Below are 16,139 nucleotides of genomic sequence, written 5' to 3'. Positions count from 1 at the left end.
TTTTAGTGTTCTATCCTCTTCTCCTTATTCTGTAAGAGTATTGTGGTGTTAAAGAGAACCAAAGTCTTACTATTTGAGGTCCAAATGAACCATGGATGATGAGCATCAGGCATCTAATCGTCTTGCGCATGTGTGTAAACTGAGACTCAGATACGTTTTTCTTTAAAATACATGGGAAGGTCTCCCCCGAGATAAAGAATCGCTGAAATAATGTAGCTATTTGCCTGAGGTTTGATCTGAGACGACACTAGCACTACCTCTCTTTTGCTTTTAACAGCCTTACTGAAGCATAATTACATTCCATAAAATTTACCCACCATAAACATCCAGTTCAATGGATTTAGCACAGTTAGAGCATTGTGCAGCCATTACCAGTGAACATTTCCATCATTCCCAAAAGCAACCTTGTACCAATTTATAGTTCCAACCCACTGCCTCCTCTAGCCCTAGGCAACTACTAATCTTTAGTAGACATTTCACATAAGTGGAATCATACAATATGTAGTATTTGCACATGGCTTCTTTCATTTTATATAATGCTGTTGAAGTTTGTATTGTCACACGTATTAGTAATTCGTCCTTTCTCATTGCTGAGTAATATTCCATTATATGGATATATCACCAATTGTTTATGTGTTCGCCAGTTGACAAACATCTGGATTGTTTTCAGTTTGAAGCTATGATAAGTAATGCTGCTATGGATGTTTGCACACATGCCTCTGAGTGTACGTGTGTTTCTTTTTCTTGGATGGATTCCCAAGAGTGGGATGTCTAGGTAGAATGGCAAGTTTATGTTTAACAATTTAAAGAAATTGCCAAATTGTTCTCCAACACGGCTACACCATTTTACATTCCCACAGGAATGAATGAGGGTTTAAGTTTCTCCGCATCCTTGCCAACATTTGGTATTTTATGTTTTTTGGATTTTAGCTGTTCTAGCAGGTTCATTGTGGCACCTCATCGTGGTTTTAATCTGCATTTTCCCGACAACTAGTGACATTGAGCATCTTTTCGTATATCCATTAGCTGTCCATGCACCTTCTTTGGTGAAATGTCTATTAAAATATTTTGCTCACTTTAAAATTAGGTTGTACATCTTCTTACTGAGTTGTAAGGTTTACTTTACTTTTTTAAATTAAAATCTTGGATAGGATTTTAATTTTGTAAGTCTAATTTAACATTTTTTTTAACTTTTTAAAATTTATTTCTGAGAGAGAGAGAGGCAGTATGAGAAGGGGAGGATCAGAGAGAGGGAGACACAGAATCTGAAACGGGCTCCAGGCTCTGAGCTAGCTGTCAGCACAGAGCCCGATGCGGGGCTCGAACCCACGAACTGTGAGATCATGACCTGAGCTGAAGTCGGACGCTTAACTGACTGAGCCACCCAGGCGCCCCTGCAAGTCCAATTTTAAAAGTAAGCTGTTGGATAAGATGTTTTATACTCGTGGTATTCATATATTTGAAGTCCTTGCTCACACTTAGTGTCCTGAGGCCTTTTGAAGTCCTTACTCCTGCACAGTGTCTTGAGAAGGGAAGACAGGCATCCTTCATTTTTAGAAGAGGATATCCCAGAGAAGAAAAGTGCGGGGTTCAGTTTACCCAGTTTATTGGAGGTAAAGCCAGAATCTGGAGCGTGGCCCCACTAGAGATTGGGGAACCAAGTGGAAGCTTTTCTCTCTCCCTGGGGCCCAGGCTGGGGCCTGGTATTGTCCCAAGGCTTGCCAGGAAGCAACACTGATGTGGACCTTGGACCCAGGCCTTGGACCTATGTTTGGTAGAAGGGTGCGCTTGTTTGCCAGGTTGAAAGCCAGGTGCCCAGGTGCCCGGAGATGATGGTCAGAGGGTCCTGTTGGCTTTGGCTTGGTTTCCCAGCCTTCGGGCAGCTGAATTTCACAGGTGGCTCTCCTGGCGGCCGGGCACTTTGTCTTTTCTCACTTCATAAAGATTTCCATCGAGGGCGTCCATTGTGGCAGCGCAGCTGTATCTCCTCACCCTTGGTGACCCTACCCTGCAGGAAGATCCACTCCCTGCACGTGGCTTCATGCGATGTGGGCTCTGGGCCTGCATCTGGGCAATCGCGGAGGTCCTTGGCCTGCAGAAGTGCAGAACTTCCCCCCCGGGAGACTGGAAACACTCCTTCCTTTCTTTGAACAACAGACCTCTGCTGATTGCTACACCAGATAGGCAGTCCCAGACTCTCATCTGGATGATGGGAGAAATAAGCAGAATGTTTTCTCTTACCCTGCTCTGGAGTTACAGGTCTTGGAACATGGGAGGATTTTAGTTGAATATTAAAATACTGCATGAGCCACTTTTCCCTTGGGCTCTCACCGTTGTCCCTCTGGGAATGCTTGATTTCTCACTTTCACTATGTTGCCCTTAAGACTTCTAAAGCGAAGCCACCCAGTGTGGAGAGGCTGAGCACTCCGTGCTAGGCTATTTAGACTGTGAACTCTGCATCCGGCAGGAGCAACCAAATGTGCATTGCAGCTGCCAAAAGACTTCATTCAGTGGCTCATTGAATTCAATGGAAAGAGGTGTTAATGGAGTCAGGGGAAGTGATGCTATTTAAAAAAGTGACATTGTGTGGTTCTGCTCCGTGTTTATTCTCCCTCAATGACTTCCAGATCAAACTTACACAGTTTTACATCAAAAGATGCCTGTTCTGGACTCCAGTTGGAGGCAAATAAGATATCCAGCGAGTTAACTCCTCTCCACCCTGCTATATCTCATTCCTTGGGATGATTGTCACATAGTTCGGGATTGCCTTGGCCCCTGTGGGAGGCGGGTCTCCGTATCAGCACAGGGTCAGGGTCAGGTGTCACACAGCTGTCCGATTGCTGGCTTCAGCCTGCAGCCACAATTAGGGACTCTATAGCTCTCCAGTCTTAAGATCCCAAGAATGGGGTATTGGTGCAAGAAAAGGATCAGAACTCTGTGTTCTTCCTCCCTCCCTGATAAGATGCAGGGAAGTCGGCCAAAGGTCTTAGGAGCTCAAAATGGTGGGGGGTTGTTATTATGGGTGATCTGACTGGCGTCGCAGAGACTATCTGAGTACTTGCATTCTCCATAGTTAATGAAATAGGTGAAGGGGATTAAAAGGTACAACCTCCTGGTTATAAAATGAATAAGATATGGGAATGTAAGGTACAGCATAGGGAATATAGTCAATAATAGTGTAGCGACAGATGTAACTAGCCTTACTGTAAGCTGGAGGCCTGAAACTAATACAATACTGTGTGTTAATTATTCTTCTGCTAAAATAAGTAAACGAAAGTTATAGTAACCAAAAACTTAAAAACAAAAGCCATTGGCAAAACAAACAAGGGAATATATAAACAAATGGTGATTGAATAACATGACAACAAAATAGTTAATGCTTGGAGAATAGAGTGTTCGGTTATAAAAGATTTCTGGAGGATGGTGTAATCATCACACTGCCTGAGACCATGGGGTTCTTCTCCCTCCCCCCCCCCCCCCCCCACCCAGGGAAGAACACAGAGAAATCTCTCAACTGTGCATTCTCAATGGCGGCTGAGATACCAAGCAGGCGAAAATGGATTGGGGGCGATGGGGGGAAAAAGGACTCTTGCTCTTTTTATATAGAAAGCACAGATATACATATACTATATCAACAGATATACAGTGTACCTGTGTTATTAATAGTTCATTAGGTAGGTGATTTGGAAAAAAAAAAAAGTCTAAAAATGCTCTTTAGGTGGGCAATAGTGAAAAACAGTGGAGAGACACTGAGACACTGCCCAACACTAAGGTTTTGGGGATCTTGATGAAAATAACTCAGAGTCCCGAAAGGTGGGTAAAGTCTACAGTCACTCCTAACCTGCAGAGTTTCTCGCCCTGCAGGGAGCTGCCAACATTGCTGGAATGATGTGGATTACGGCTTTGTTACCTGGAACTTCCTGCTCCCATCACCTATGGTAGAAATTTCAAAGCAAATCCACGGTGCAGTTTCCCCCATTCCCTTCTATTTTGTTTGCCGTGTCCCCGCTCCAATTCACTGGGAATTGGAGAGCATGCTGTTTTACAGTTAAAAATGTTCTAAGGCTTCCTGATTCTCTTCACTTTGGCATACTGGAGAGAGGATGGGCCTTCCTGCCTTCTCTTCCCTTTTAGGTGAGAATAGAGAAATAGCTAGGTGTTCAAGAGGGAATAGCGCCTCATGAATACCTCATGTTTTCCTTAAGCTCTTCAATGAGGGCCACTAGGTACTATGCTGGTACCTTTCATAAGAGGGCAGGAAGGAACTAGGGACACCAGAATTTGATGCCATCAAGTATACTAACCTTATCCTAACCTGTGTGGCCAAAACCCAGGGTTTCTGGGGGAAGATGGCTGCTCCCCACCTCAGCTTTTCTGTGGGGAAGAGCAGGGCTGACCATGCTGGTACATGCAGGTTAATGAGGAAGGGTCCTCCAAAGTCATGACAGTTGAGCTCCCTTTTGTCCCTCCCCTGGGATGGTGAACACACACCTGGGTTTGTCTTACTTGTGGTGTCTCTCTGTGGTTCTTTTTTTCCTTCCTGTTCGTCCTTCCTTCCTTCCTTCCTTCCTTCCTTCCTTCCTTCCTTCCTTCCTTCCTTCCTTCTTTCCTTCCTTCCTTCCTTCCTTCCTTCCCTCCTTCCTTCCTTCCTTCCCTTCCTTTCTCTTTGGTCTCTTCACTGGGACTTGGCCGGGCCATGTGCAAACCCCAACCATTCAACAGTGCTGGAGAGTAGATAGTATTTACCTCAATAATGGTAGTCTCTTTTCGATTCTTTTTAACCCTGAATTCAGATGACGGGTCTAAGCCTACACCCACGATGGAGACGCAGCCAGTATTCGATGGAGATGGTAAGCTCTTGTGTTACTTACAACTCGTATTCTCTCACCCGTCTTTAGATTTGGGGAACATCTTTTCTTTGGATATTTGTGTAAGCTTTATGATTAGTTTTTTCTTTTTTAATTTCAATTTTTCCCAGTTTAGTCTGGGTTGTTTTAACCTTTTAAAAAATGCAAATCCTCCCAGGAACTGGTACACTCTCTACTTCTGGAAAGGCCCTCTGTTCCAGCCAGGCTTCCTGCCTGGCTGCTGATGTCCAACAATAACACAGCCTGGATGGACCCTTTGAGCTGCCAAGACTGAGGAGCCATGACTGAGAAAGACAGGCGAGCACTGTCCCTTCAGTAGATGAACTGACACTTGCAAGTTCCTTCTCTGTGCCCAGCATTGTGCTGGGCCTGTGGAGGACAAAGGAGGATTGGATGAGATGAAGCCTTTGGTCTCAAGACAATGGCAACTATCGGAGAATTTGATGTGTTAAATTACATGGTCTCAGTTTTTATCATAATGGACATTTATGGGAGAAAGAGATCACCATGGTCTAGGGAAAGACTATGTGAAGAGATGGAACGTGCGCTGGATCTTGAAAGGGGAAGGGAAGAATCAGGGCATTGTAGCTGGGGTACTGGTATGGACGGAGGAGAGAATATGGTAGGGATGGGGTATTGTAGGGAAGTAGGAGGAAAGAGATTGGTTCGTGGACCTGGTTTAGCTAAGGTGAACCTTGACAGCTGAGTCAAGGCATTTGCAAGAGGAGAATTCTAGGGCAAGAGAAATAGTGTGGGTTGTAGCAAGATAGAGGCTGGATGTCCCTGGAGGTATGAGGAATGGACAGGAGGGGCATGGAGTGCTGAAGGCTGGCCTCTATTTGAGCTTGGGCTGCTCCTGGCCTACATTCTTCAGGGTGCTTTGCTATGTACACAGGTTCCTGTGAAGAGGAGCAGGAAGCTTGACGGAATGCAATTTCTAGAAAGCCTGACAATGAGGTTTGACTCTCAGTGCAACATGCAGCAACCTCTGAGCAGCTTTCAGCTGAGACTATCTAAGCCTAAATCACAGTACTGGACAGAGAGACAGGATTTAAAAGAAATGATGCCATTGGTTGGTACTATGGTTCAGGATGTCTCTAGCACAGGCTCAGCTCTAGATAGGATTGAAATGTGAGCTCACCTGTACAACTGGTCACTTAGTGGAACATGTATGTGTTCATGCCTAGAAATTCAGATGTTTCTGTGATCCACAAATCTCCTGGATTATTTGCAGGTCTGGGATCCCGGGGAATCGGAAGGGAGGTGGAGACCATGTCACCTTGGGAGATTGCCCCAGCAATCCCGCTGAAGATTTCTTAACTCTAAAGTTGATCAGGGTTCTCCTGATGCCCATACCACTTTGTCCACTGGGTGACCCAGGCCCTGAAGGGGCTAGAGGTTCCCCCAAGCTCTCTGGATGGAGGGATTCAGCCTCCGTTCAGTGAGAAACCATTAGGAAGGGTATTGATGCACACATCACTTTCCTTCCCATGTGGAACAGAGTCTCAGCAAGCTGAAATCTGTTGTGGCTCAGCCATTTCCTCCAAAATGGTCTCTGTGGTTTGTTTGGCATTCGTTTGTTGATTTATCCCCTTTAAATCTTCTTCCAGGGAAGCAGCTGAGAGAGACTTGGCTTGGCCCATGCTCCTCACCTCCTGGGATAATATTTTTATTCCTGGATGGAGCGGCTCAGCGCCTCTGGACTTAGACCACTCTGCCTCTGAGCACAGGAGGTCCTGGTTGGCTCCTGTGAGCTGGCGGGTAGAGGAGCTTCCTTAGTGAGAAGGGAGAGGGCATTGGGACAAAGCGGATGTGGAATGAGGGAGAAAGCTCCAACCTTGATGCCTCAGGCTTCAGAAAAGGCTCCTGAAGTCTGGGGACTCCACTACAAGTTATCTATCCCCTTTGCCTAGACTGGTGTTTTCTCCCTTCTTCTTCTTTTCTTTGCTTTTTTTCAGAAATTACGGCCCCCACTCTATGGATTAAGCACTTGGTAATCAAGGACTCCAAGCTGAACAACACCAATGTAAGAAATTCAGGTAAATAATCAGCCTGGGATTATATACATGCCTGATTTGCCCTTGATTGCCCTGTGGTGTGGGCTTGGGCAAGTCATTTAACCTGTCTTGTCTTCAACTTCTATAGCTGCAAAATGAGATTAGATGAGTTAATCCCGTCCAACTTTAATTTTCTTCAGTTAGTATCTCAGGGATCATCTTTCATGACTATTTGATCCGTTTAGCAAAAAATCTTTTGACTGCATGCCTTAATACTTTTAAGTGGCTCTTTATATGCCATGCACAGAATTTTTTTTTTTTACAAATAGTTTATTGTCAAATTAGTTTCCACATAACACTCAGTGCTCATCCCCACAAGTGTCCTCCTCCATGCCCATCCCCCCCCCCAACATCCATCAGTCCTCAGTTTTTGTCAGCATTCAAGAGTCTCTCATGGTTTGCCTCTCTCCCTTTCCCCCACCATTTCCGCCCTTCTTCTCCCGCTTGTTCCTCCGTCAGGTTCCTCCTAATCCTCCTATGCATGCAAACATATGATATTTGTCCTTCTCTGCCTGACTTATTTCGCTCAGCATAACACCCTCAAGGTCCATCCATGTTGCTACACATGGCCAGATTTCATTGTTTCTCATTGCCATGTAGTATTCCATGGTATAGATAAACCACATCTTCTTGATCCATTCATCTGTTGATGGACACTTAGGCTCTTTCCATGTTTTAGCTATTGTGGAGAGTGCTGCTATGAACATTGGGGTACATGTGCTCCTATGCATCAGCATTTCTGTATCCCTTGGGTAAATTCCTAGCAGGCCATGCACAGAATTTTAAAAAGTGGCCTGGCATGGAAACGTTGGACCTCAAGCCATAAGAGACTTGCCTTGTGTGTGTCTTTTAAGGCTTCAAACTAGCTGCTTGCAGTCATGTATTTTCTGATCTGATCTTTTGAGGGTCAAATTTCAGTGCTGGCTGAACCCCTGTGGAAAGGTGATAACTCTTGAAGGGTGATCAGATTTGTAGGACTCACTTGTAGAGCTCACTGATAATCAGTGAAGACCAAAGTCAATAAAGTTCACTTACCATCACTAAAGACCAGAAGTCCACCAACAGGAAAATATATTAGCAAACCCAGTCTGTATCTCTGCCATGGGGAAATCATCCTTCTTTTATTTAGCCTAAAACCAAATCACGAGAAATGCCCCTCTGCATAATTTATGCCTGGTTGGTGAATTTCATTTCGGCCATATAATTTTTTTCCTTATGGACATCAAGGTCTGTAATCAAAAGATACATCCCCTAGAACTGATGGGCAGAGTTTTATATGACCATTAATTAATGAATGGGCTGTCATTGGCCGCCTTTAGATTTATCCGTATGCCAGCTTTGCCCTAAAGGTGGTAGTGTGAGAATCTGAATGCATGAAGTGAGTTAGCCCATGAGGTGGAGCCACACAGCATTGGTTGATTTTCTCTGTGATTTAGGCTGTTCAGTACCTCTGCATGTGTCTGGTTCCCTGTTTTTTAAAAGCTGGAGGTATGGGATGGTGAGGTGGGAAGACCATGTTTCCTCTGCTCCGGAGGCTTTGACACAATTGTGCCATGGTTAAAGCATAGGCGTTGGAATTGGCAAAACCTGCATTCACTTCCCGGCTCCACCACTTACTGAGTGACCCAGTCAAGGCACATAATCCCCTCTGAGCCTCAGTTCTCATCTGGGATTATGATCTTTCCCTCAGGGGATTGTGGTTAAAGGTTAGCTGAGTTACTGTCTATGTGGAACTTAACCAGTGCCTGGCTAAAGAGTAAGTGCATATCTCTGTTATTCTCATCATTATGGAAGGAAAATGGAAATATTAATGATATTGCTCACCATGAGAATCCCTCAACCAGGAAAGAATTTGTGATTGTCATTGTGAGCAAAAGCTTCTTTGCAGCAACTTTTCCCACCTCCCCTCTTGCTGTCAAAGAAATGGTACCTGGCTGGAAGGGACATCTTCAGGCACCCCCTCCCCATTCCCTGAACCCCTAGCAGGTCTGCAAAGCCCCAGGATGAAGCTTAGTTCTTATTTTGGGACTAGGTGGAAGATGTGAGAGTCAGCGCTCTCTGCAATCCTACAGCACTGTTTGCCTGGAACACTCATTTGTCTCAAGGAATTGCTTCTTTTCCATCCACCAGAGGTTAATTTCTCTACCTAGGCTATAAACTCTGTGAGGGCAAGGGCTTTATTGCCTATCTATTATGTCCATTATAGAATCTAGCTCACTGTGTTTGCTCTGGGAGAGGATGGAGGAGAAAAGACCATCCTCATCATTCTCATCGTCGTCATCATCATCATCATCATCAAAATCAGAACCATCCTGTCAGGTCCTGTAGAACTTGACACGTGTTATTTCATTTGAGCTTCCCCACGACACGATAAGTATTGTTATTGTCTCCATCTGGGACAGATGAAGAGTTGGAGGGTAAGAGAGAGGAAGTCACTTATCCCGGGTCCCAGCTAGTAAGAGGTGGGGCTGGGGGAAAGGATTTATCTTTGCAGATAGAGTGCTGATCTTCTTGGACTGTTTTCTCTGAGTCAGGCAAAGTGGTGATGAGAAGTTATTTGATGTTTGCTTCCACTCAAGTTCTCTGCTTTTCATTCCTACTTGCCCTGTATAGTTTCCAATTGGTTGAGTAATGGGTCTTATTGAGAAATGGTTTCCAGGCGGGAATAACCACCTTCCTTCTGTTGGAGTGACTCAGCCACCTTCATTTTCCCTTTGGTGTCCCCAGTTCTGTTGGAAGGTTCGTGTATAGAACAGGATAGTTCAGGGAGAGCCAGCACTTCCCTGGGAGAACTTGAGACCAGTGATAATTATCCGAGATTGATACCTGAGGCATTTTCTAATAAACTGAGGACCTTCTCCATCATAACCAAGTGGGAATACTGACTAACTACCTGTTGATCCTTTTGATGTAATTATGTGTAAAAGACATGATGTCACAAAGGCATATAGGCAGGAATTGACAAATGGCTATCTGCCTGATCATACAAATAAAGTTTTATTGCAACACAGCCACCCCCATTTATTTACATATTGTCTATGGCTGTTTTTGTGCTGTGACAGTAGAATTGAATAGTTGTGACAAAGACTGTCTGGCCTGCAAGACCTAAAATGGTTACCATCTGACACTTTCTGGAAAGTAGTTTGCTGGCCCTTGGCATATGGGAATGAAATAGAAGCATTTGGATAGGAATGTGTGCATGGGAGTGTCCTCTTTGTGGTTTTTGGCCCCTCTCATAGACCAGGCAGAGGTAGGGGCCATCCCTCCTGAGATGTTTCCCAACGTGCTCAGGGAAGCCTGACTCAGCCCAGGAGCTCTGGGCAGCTCACGTAGCCCTGCCCTCCCCCTCCCCCAATGAACCTTTGCCAAGCGTTAACATTCTGTTCTGGTGCACGCTTTCACAAATGGGAGGTCTGGCTTTTGCGGGCAAGGGTAGGGGATCATTTGTATAGAGAAGTGGCAAGCCATGTAATGGCAACGGCATGGGCTTTGGTATCAGACAAACCCATTGACCTGGCTTCCAGTGCTAGCTTCCCATGAGAGCTAAGTGACCTTGAGAAAGTTCATATGTGAAACAGAGTTATTAGTGCCTTGCAGGGTTTTTCTGAAGATTCAACAATATATGAAATGCCTAACACATAGTAGGTGTGTCATAAAGGATTTAAAAAATAATGGCTACGCCACCTTCGTGCTGTCTCATTTGGTTTGATGAGAAGTCAGATCTACTTTAATGGTAACTCATGTCTGGGCTGCTGGCTCTGCTATGGACGGGAGCCTCTGGGTCAAGCCCCCAGGGCAGGTTTCCCAAGTGAGTTTGCCAGAAGATTCTGGGTTAGCTGAGCTTCAGCCCCCCACCTCTGTGGAGGGTGAAGTGGGCCTCAGAAGCTGGTCTAGGTGAAAGCTCTTCCCACTCACTCTCAGAGGCAAGGAGGCCATCCCAGTTCCTTCTACACCCCAAACATCCGTCTTTCACACTCAGACCCTGTGACGCCAGGTTTGTTTTCTGGCCTGGGGACTGTTGATGTTGGAAAGGCTCCACTGGGCAGCTGAAGCTCTGCAATAACATGACACACACGCCTGCAGACTTATCCTGTCTCCTTCTCTCCTCCTGGAGGTGTCGATCCTTGTTTTCAAGGCTTTGTCTTGTGTTCACCGTGATTAGTGTCGCCTTCTGGGTACTTGGCAGTCTCGGCCTTGACGGGTTTGCCTCTTTGGCCTTCTCTCTCGGATTCTTGTCTCCAGCACACCAGGAGCTCTCCTGCATTCAGGAAGACGACATACCTGGCTAGCCGACACCCTAGAACCCGAGAGCAGGCGTCTTCCCACAGATGAGTGTTGGCCAGAGACTGTGTTCTGCTTTTGTAAGAAACTAGGAACTCTTGGGAAGTTTTTGGTATCAGAGGCTAGCTATTTAGGCATTTCTTTTTTTTTTTTAATCAATATTTTTTTTTTACTTTTTAAATGTTTTTATTTATTTGAGAGAGAGAGAGAGAGAGAGAGAGAGAGAGCATGAGCAGGGGAGGGTCAGAGAGAGACAGAGATACAGAATCTGAAGACAGGCTCCAGGCTCTGAGCTGGCTGTCAGCACAGAGCCCAACATGGGGCTCAAACCCACAAACCATGAGATCGTGACCTGAGCTGAAGTCAGATGCTTAACTGACTGAGCCACCCAGCCGCCCCAACCAAGGCATTTCTTAATATAACTACAACTTAAAAAAATCTTTTTAGTCAGCTGCATTTTATAGAAAAGAGCAGAGATTAAAGAAATGACAAAAACTAGGCTGTCTCATTCTCTGTCCCTATCATACCCCAGATTACCCCAGATCCCACGGCTTCTAATTTTACTGTGTGCAGACACTCTGCTGCAGCTGTGATTTACAAATGTCTCTTTCTTTCTCTTTCTTTCTTTCTTTCTTTCTTTCTTTCTTTCTTTCTTTCTTTCTTTCTTTCTCTCTCTCTCTCTCTCTCTCTCTCTCTCTCTCTCTCTTTCTCTTTCTTTTCCTCTATGACAAAATTCTGTGCTTTCTGGCCTGGGAAAATACTCTTGGGAAATATGGTCATGTGAGCCTTCAGTCTTCTCCTGGAGCAGCATAGCAATGTCCTCAAGTCACATGGGCCCTTTCCCTCTGCCCCCCACGTGGCTAACTCTTGGGGCCACTGGTGGAGTCCTTTGACTTCCCTTCTTCCTTATCTGTCACTTTCTTTCCTTTATTGCCACCTTTCCTAGTTAACGTCTTTCCTGATCTCACCTGGGATTTCCAGAAGGCCCAGAACCTGGCGCTGTGGGTGAAACTTTTCCTCCCTTGCCTCTTTGTCCGGCACACAGCTTCCTTCTGGGTGTCCCCAAAGGCAGCGGCTCGTAGAACTCTCGTAAGTTTTACCATGAAAACAACCCCGTCTCCTCATACATGGGAGTATTTGCCGACCTCACCATGCACGTCGCAGGTAAGCTGTTGGCAGCATCCAGGCCCTTACCTGCCCTCGGTGGCCGAGCGTTGCTTCTCTGGGCCTGCTGTGGGCCCCTGGCTGCATTTTGGATTGCTCCTTCCTCGCCAGAGAAGCTCCTGCCGGGACAGCTGCTATGACTGGGACGCAGGGTCACAGAGGCAATTGCGCCTCCTGGCCGGATCCCCCAACCTCCAAACCAGCGCGCTTGGCCTGCCCAGAAACCACGGGGGTGATGTAATGACCTGAGGCCTGGAAAAATAAACAGCTCTCAGGGAAACCAGCGGTAGCCGTTGTGAGCAAATACCCCACAGCCACCTGGAACCTCGCACATGACGCGATTGGAAGGAAGAATGAGTAATCCGCTAACGTTAGCAGCCGAGGACGGGTCTGGGCTTGTAAGCATTTAAAATATCTATATAAAAACAAATCCTTGATGTTTATTTCTGTAACTGGCCTCCTGGACGTCTGCCCGTCTATCTTCTGCAGGTGTCTTGGCCAGTCATGGCCAGTAGAAGGGAGCCGGGGACAGGGCAGGGTGGTCAACCCTCTGGCTCTCTCCATGGCAACAAAGGCCTTTCTCAAGTTTTCCCTTTGCAGAGAGGAGCCCTAAACACGTCTGCAGGCCCCAGAGAGCCCAGCCCCACAGTACATTATTGCCTCAATTTCAAATTAGTTGTCTTCCTGCCTCACCCCACCACATCTGCTTCAGACAGAGGGGTATGGGGTGGGATGGATGAGGCGGGAGTATGATCGGCATCTGGGACTTGCTGGAACAGCAAAAGATTTTTCTGTAGGTGAGTTTGTATGCTCTTTGGTGTTGATGGCAAAACCATGTACCCCAGCGTTTTTCTTTTGGCCTCTGCTACCAAAAACCTGAAACCAGAGGCCCTGCTGAGGGATTGTAATTGGCTCCTTCCAGTCTACTAGAAGTCAACGACCATCTCTGCTCTTTCTGAGGATCCTCGTTCTGTGTTTATTTGTAAGGTGGCTTGGGAAGAAGGCAGGGTACGTATCTTATAAACACACTCATGCATTCGTGTCTTGGGAGATGAAGAGTGATGTTATGATACTTTATTCGACAAATTGAAAGCTGTCTCTTCCATCACCACTCCCCAGCCCCGGCGTGGGCTCCCTCCTTCCTTCTCGCCTGAAGTTTGATTTGCTAGCTCTTGCCCTTGAAGGACAGAGCTTGTCAGATCAAGGTCAGTGAAGTTACTGAGCGAAACTAGAAAGGCGACAGCCTGCCACTTCTCAGTACGTGTCATTGCAAACCACTGGGAAACATTTCACATTCTTTCTGGTGGAAGGGTCATATGAGCTCACTTCATGGCAGGAGGCAGCAGAGATGGAGCTTTTTCTAAAATTTGAGGGGATATGAGTCAGTGATGCTTTGGGGGAAAAGTTGTTTTTTTTTTTTTTTTAAAGCGCCTATATGCTATATTGGGACAATCCGTCCTCAAAGAAATATCTTCTGTAGAATTTATATCTTGTTTTCCTCCACGCCTCAGTTTCTTCTGCGTGGGAAGGCAGAGGTCAGTGCTTCTGACAATGGTGAACCGTTCCTGGCCATTTTGGGTTCCACAGAGAAAAATTATTTAGCCAGGCTGGTTGGTTTGTAATTTTCCCTTACATGTCCTCACCCACGACATTGCATCCCAGCAACCCGCCCTATTTTGTTTACAGAGCCTACTGCAAATGCCCGTGTGAGTGGGTGCCCTCAGCCACCGCCGGGTGTGTGGGACAGGCACAGTTACTTCCGTTCTGGAGATGGGGCTTCTGAGCCGCAGCAGATCAGGCCACACGGTGTCACCCTCAGGGGATCGAGGGGTGCAAAGGAGAACCCGAGAGCCCCAGCAGCCATGCCCCTCACTTCACCCCTTCCTTGGGTTTCACTGGGGCATGGGAGGCTGAGTGTGGATCAGGTCGCTGAGCGTGGATCAGGTCGCTGAGCTGTGGGGACCCAGACCCAATGCTGCCTGATTGTAAGATTGTGGGAGAGAGAGCGTATCATCTAGTACCATTGCTTCGTTTTATTTATTTATTTACTTTAATGTTTATTTTTGAGAGAGAGAGAGACAGAGTGTGAGTAGGAGAGGGGCAGAGAGAGAGGGAGACACAGAATCTGAAACAGGCTCCAGGCTCCGAGCTGTCAGCACAGAGCCTGACACAGGGCTTGAACACACGAACCGTGAGATCATGACCTGAGCCAAAGTCAGATGCTTAACTGACTGAGCCCCCCAGGCACCCCATCCACTGCTTCATATTAAACGACAAAAAAGAGTCCAGGCTGTTAAGGGTCTCATTCAGGGTCACAGGCCCATCAACAACTGCTGTGTGTCAGGGCCTCTACCTGGTGTGAAGGGGAAGAAATACAAAGAGTGTAAGGAAGGAGCCAACTGTCCGGCAATGGGGTGCCAAAGGGAGGGGGCAGTGGTGCCGTCCACTCCAGTGGAGAGAAACGTTCAATCACTGATACTGTTTTGAGTTGCTGGCATGGTGATCATAAAAAGTAGACTGATTCTTAGTTATATGATTATTTTTTTTTAGTTTGCCGCCAACCAGCACGCCTCTTTATTACCTGCATTGGAGCAGACTGTGGCCACTACCCAGCCTTGACCCATCCCTCAAGTCCAACTGCAGAGACTAGTTATTCACGAGGATGGGTCAGGAAGCCCAGGTTCAGTCCACATTCACTGGGGACACGGCTACCTTATACCAGCTAAGACCTTAGACCATTTATCAACTGACTCTGGGGCCGGGTGAAATGCTTGCCATATGCTCCTTCATCAGATCCTCACAGTGACCCTGTGAGGTTGCTCTCATTATCCTACTTTCACAGGTAAGGAACCTGGGACTTGGGGAGCTGAAGGAAACTGCCCAAAGGCACAGAGCTAACACATGGTAGGGGCCGGCCAGTCCATCTCACCCCAGAGCCCATGGCCTTGGCCACTGTGCTGCGTTGCATCTGTTCCAGCCATTGTTGACTTCCATGAAATGGTGACAGAGCCTCCTTCCATGTGCCAGGCCCTGGGTGAAGTCTGCAAGATGGACGTTCTAGGTCCTTGCTCGTGTTTTCAGCCTTGCCATGAAGCCCAAGTGTCCCCACACTGGCTCCTCTGACAGCCCTGCGTTCCCTCTGGCATTTAGGAACAGCCGTCCCACAGGATTGATGCCATCCTCACTTCTAACGGGCCAGAGCCCAAGAGTGTCTCTTGGCCAGTGAGTCCCTCAGAAGGAGTGCTCTCCTCCAGAGAAGGGGTCCAAAGTCCCTCTGTAGGTTAAGACTGAGTGATGGCGTCATTTTCACTTCCTTTGGCTGCCCACTTCGTGGGGAAAAGGGCCTTTAGATTAAAGAGGTGGGGGCACCCCTTCCGGTGGAAGAGGTGACTGTTGTCAATCTGGGCATATTCGGTTTCTGTTCTCCCCACCCCCACCTGTCCTTGATACACACCTGAGCACAGTTTCAGGGGGTTGACCTCATTCTGTTTGTGAGTCTGCCTCTTCCCATCAAGGCCTCTCCTCTGGGCCCGCCCTTTTCTAGGCCTCTCTTCCGTCATCCTCTGTTCTGAAGGGAGCCCTGGGCGTTGGTTCTGTGCATCCCCCTCCCCTCCAGGGGGTGCTGGGGTCCCTGGATGACTCAGACTCAGGAACTGGCGATGACCACGTGGCAGGTCAGTGCGGGGTGTGATGGAAGGGGCCGCGGCAGAAGGGTGGAGCCAGCCCAGCACACGATGCTTAGAAGAATGGTCCCCCGGGGGGGCCACTC

At 47.0% G+C, this 16,139-nt stretch overlaps 1 protein-coding gene across 1 annotated transcript in view; it reads left to right on the top strand.

The window, feature by feature from the left end:
- LOC120225148 (SPARC-related modular calcium-binding protein 1) overlaps window positions 1–16,139 on the top strand; it is a gene marked incomplete at its 5' end in the record, with an annotated part of 81,752 nt that overhangs the window by 38,532 nt on the left and 27,081 nt on the right. The window contains 2 exons of the mRNA XM_039223379.1: window positions 4,794–4,850; window positions 6,827–6,907. Coding sequence (XP_039079310.1) covers window positions 4,794–4,850; window positions 6,827–6,907 — 138 coding nt within the window. The remainder of the gene's footprint in view (window positions 1–4,793; window positions 4,851–6,826; window positions 6,908–16,139) is intronic.

The sequence above is a fragment of the Hyaena hyaena genome, unplaced genomic scaffold (genome assembly GCF_003009895.1).
Source record: "Hyaena hyaena isolate Hyena2069 unplaced genomic scaffold, ASM300989v1 scaffold_1346, whole genome shotgun sequence".
Lineage (NCBI taxonomy): Eukaryota > Metazoa > Chordata > Mammalia > Carnivora > Hyaenidae > Hyaena > Hyaena hyaena.
This window is presented reverse-complemented; position numbering and strand designations above follow the sequence as displayed.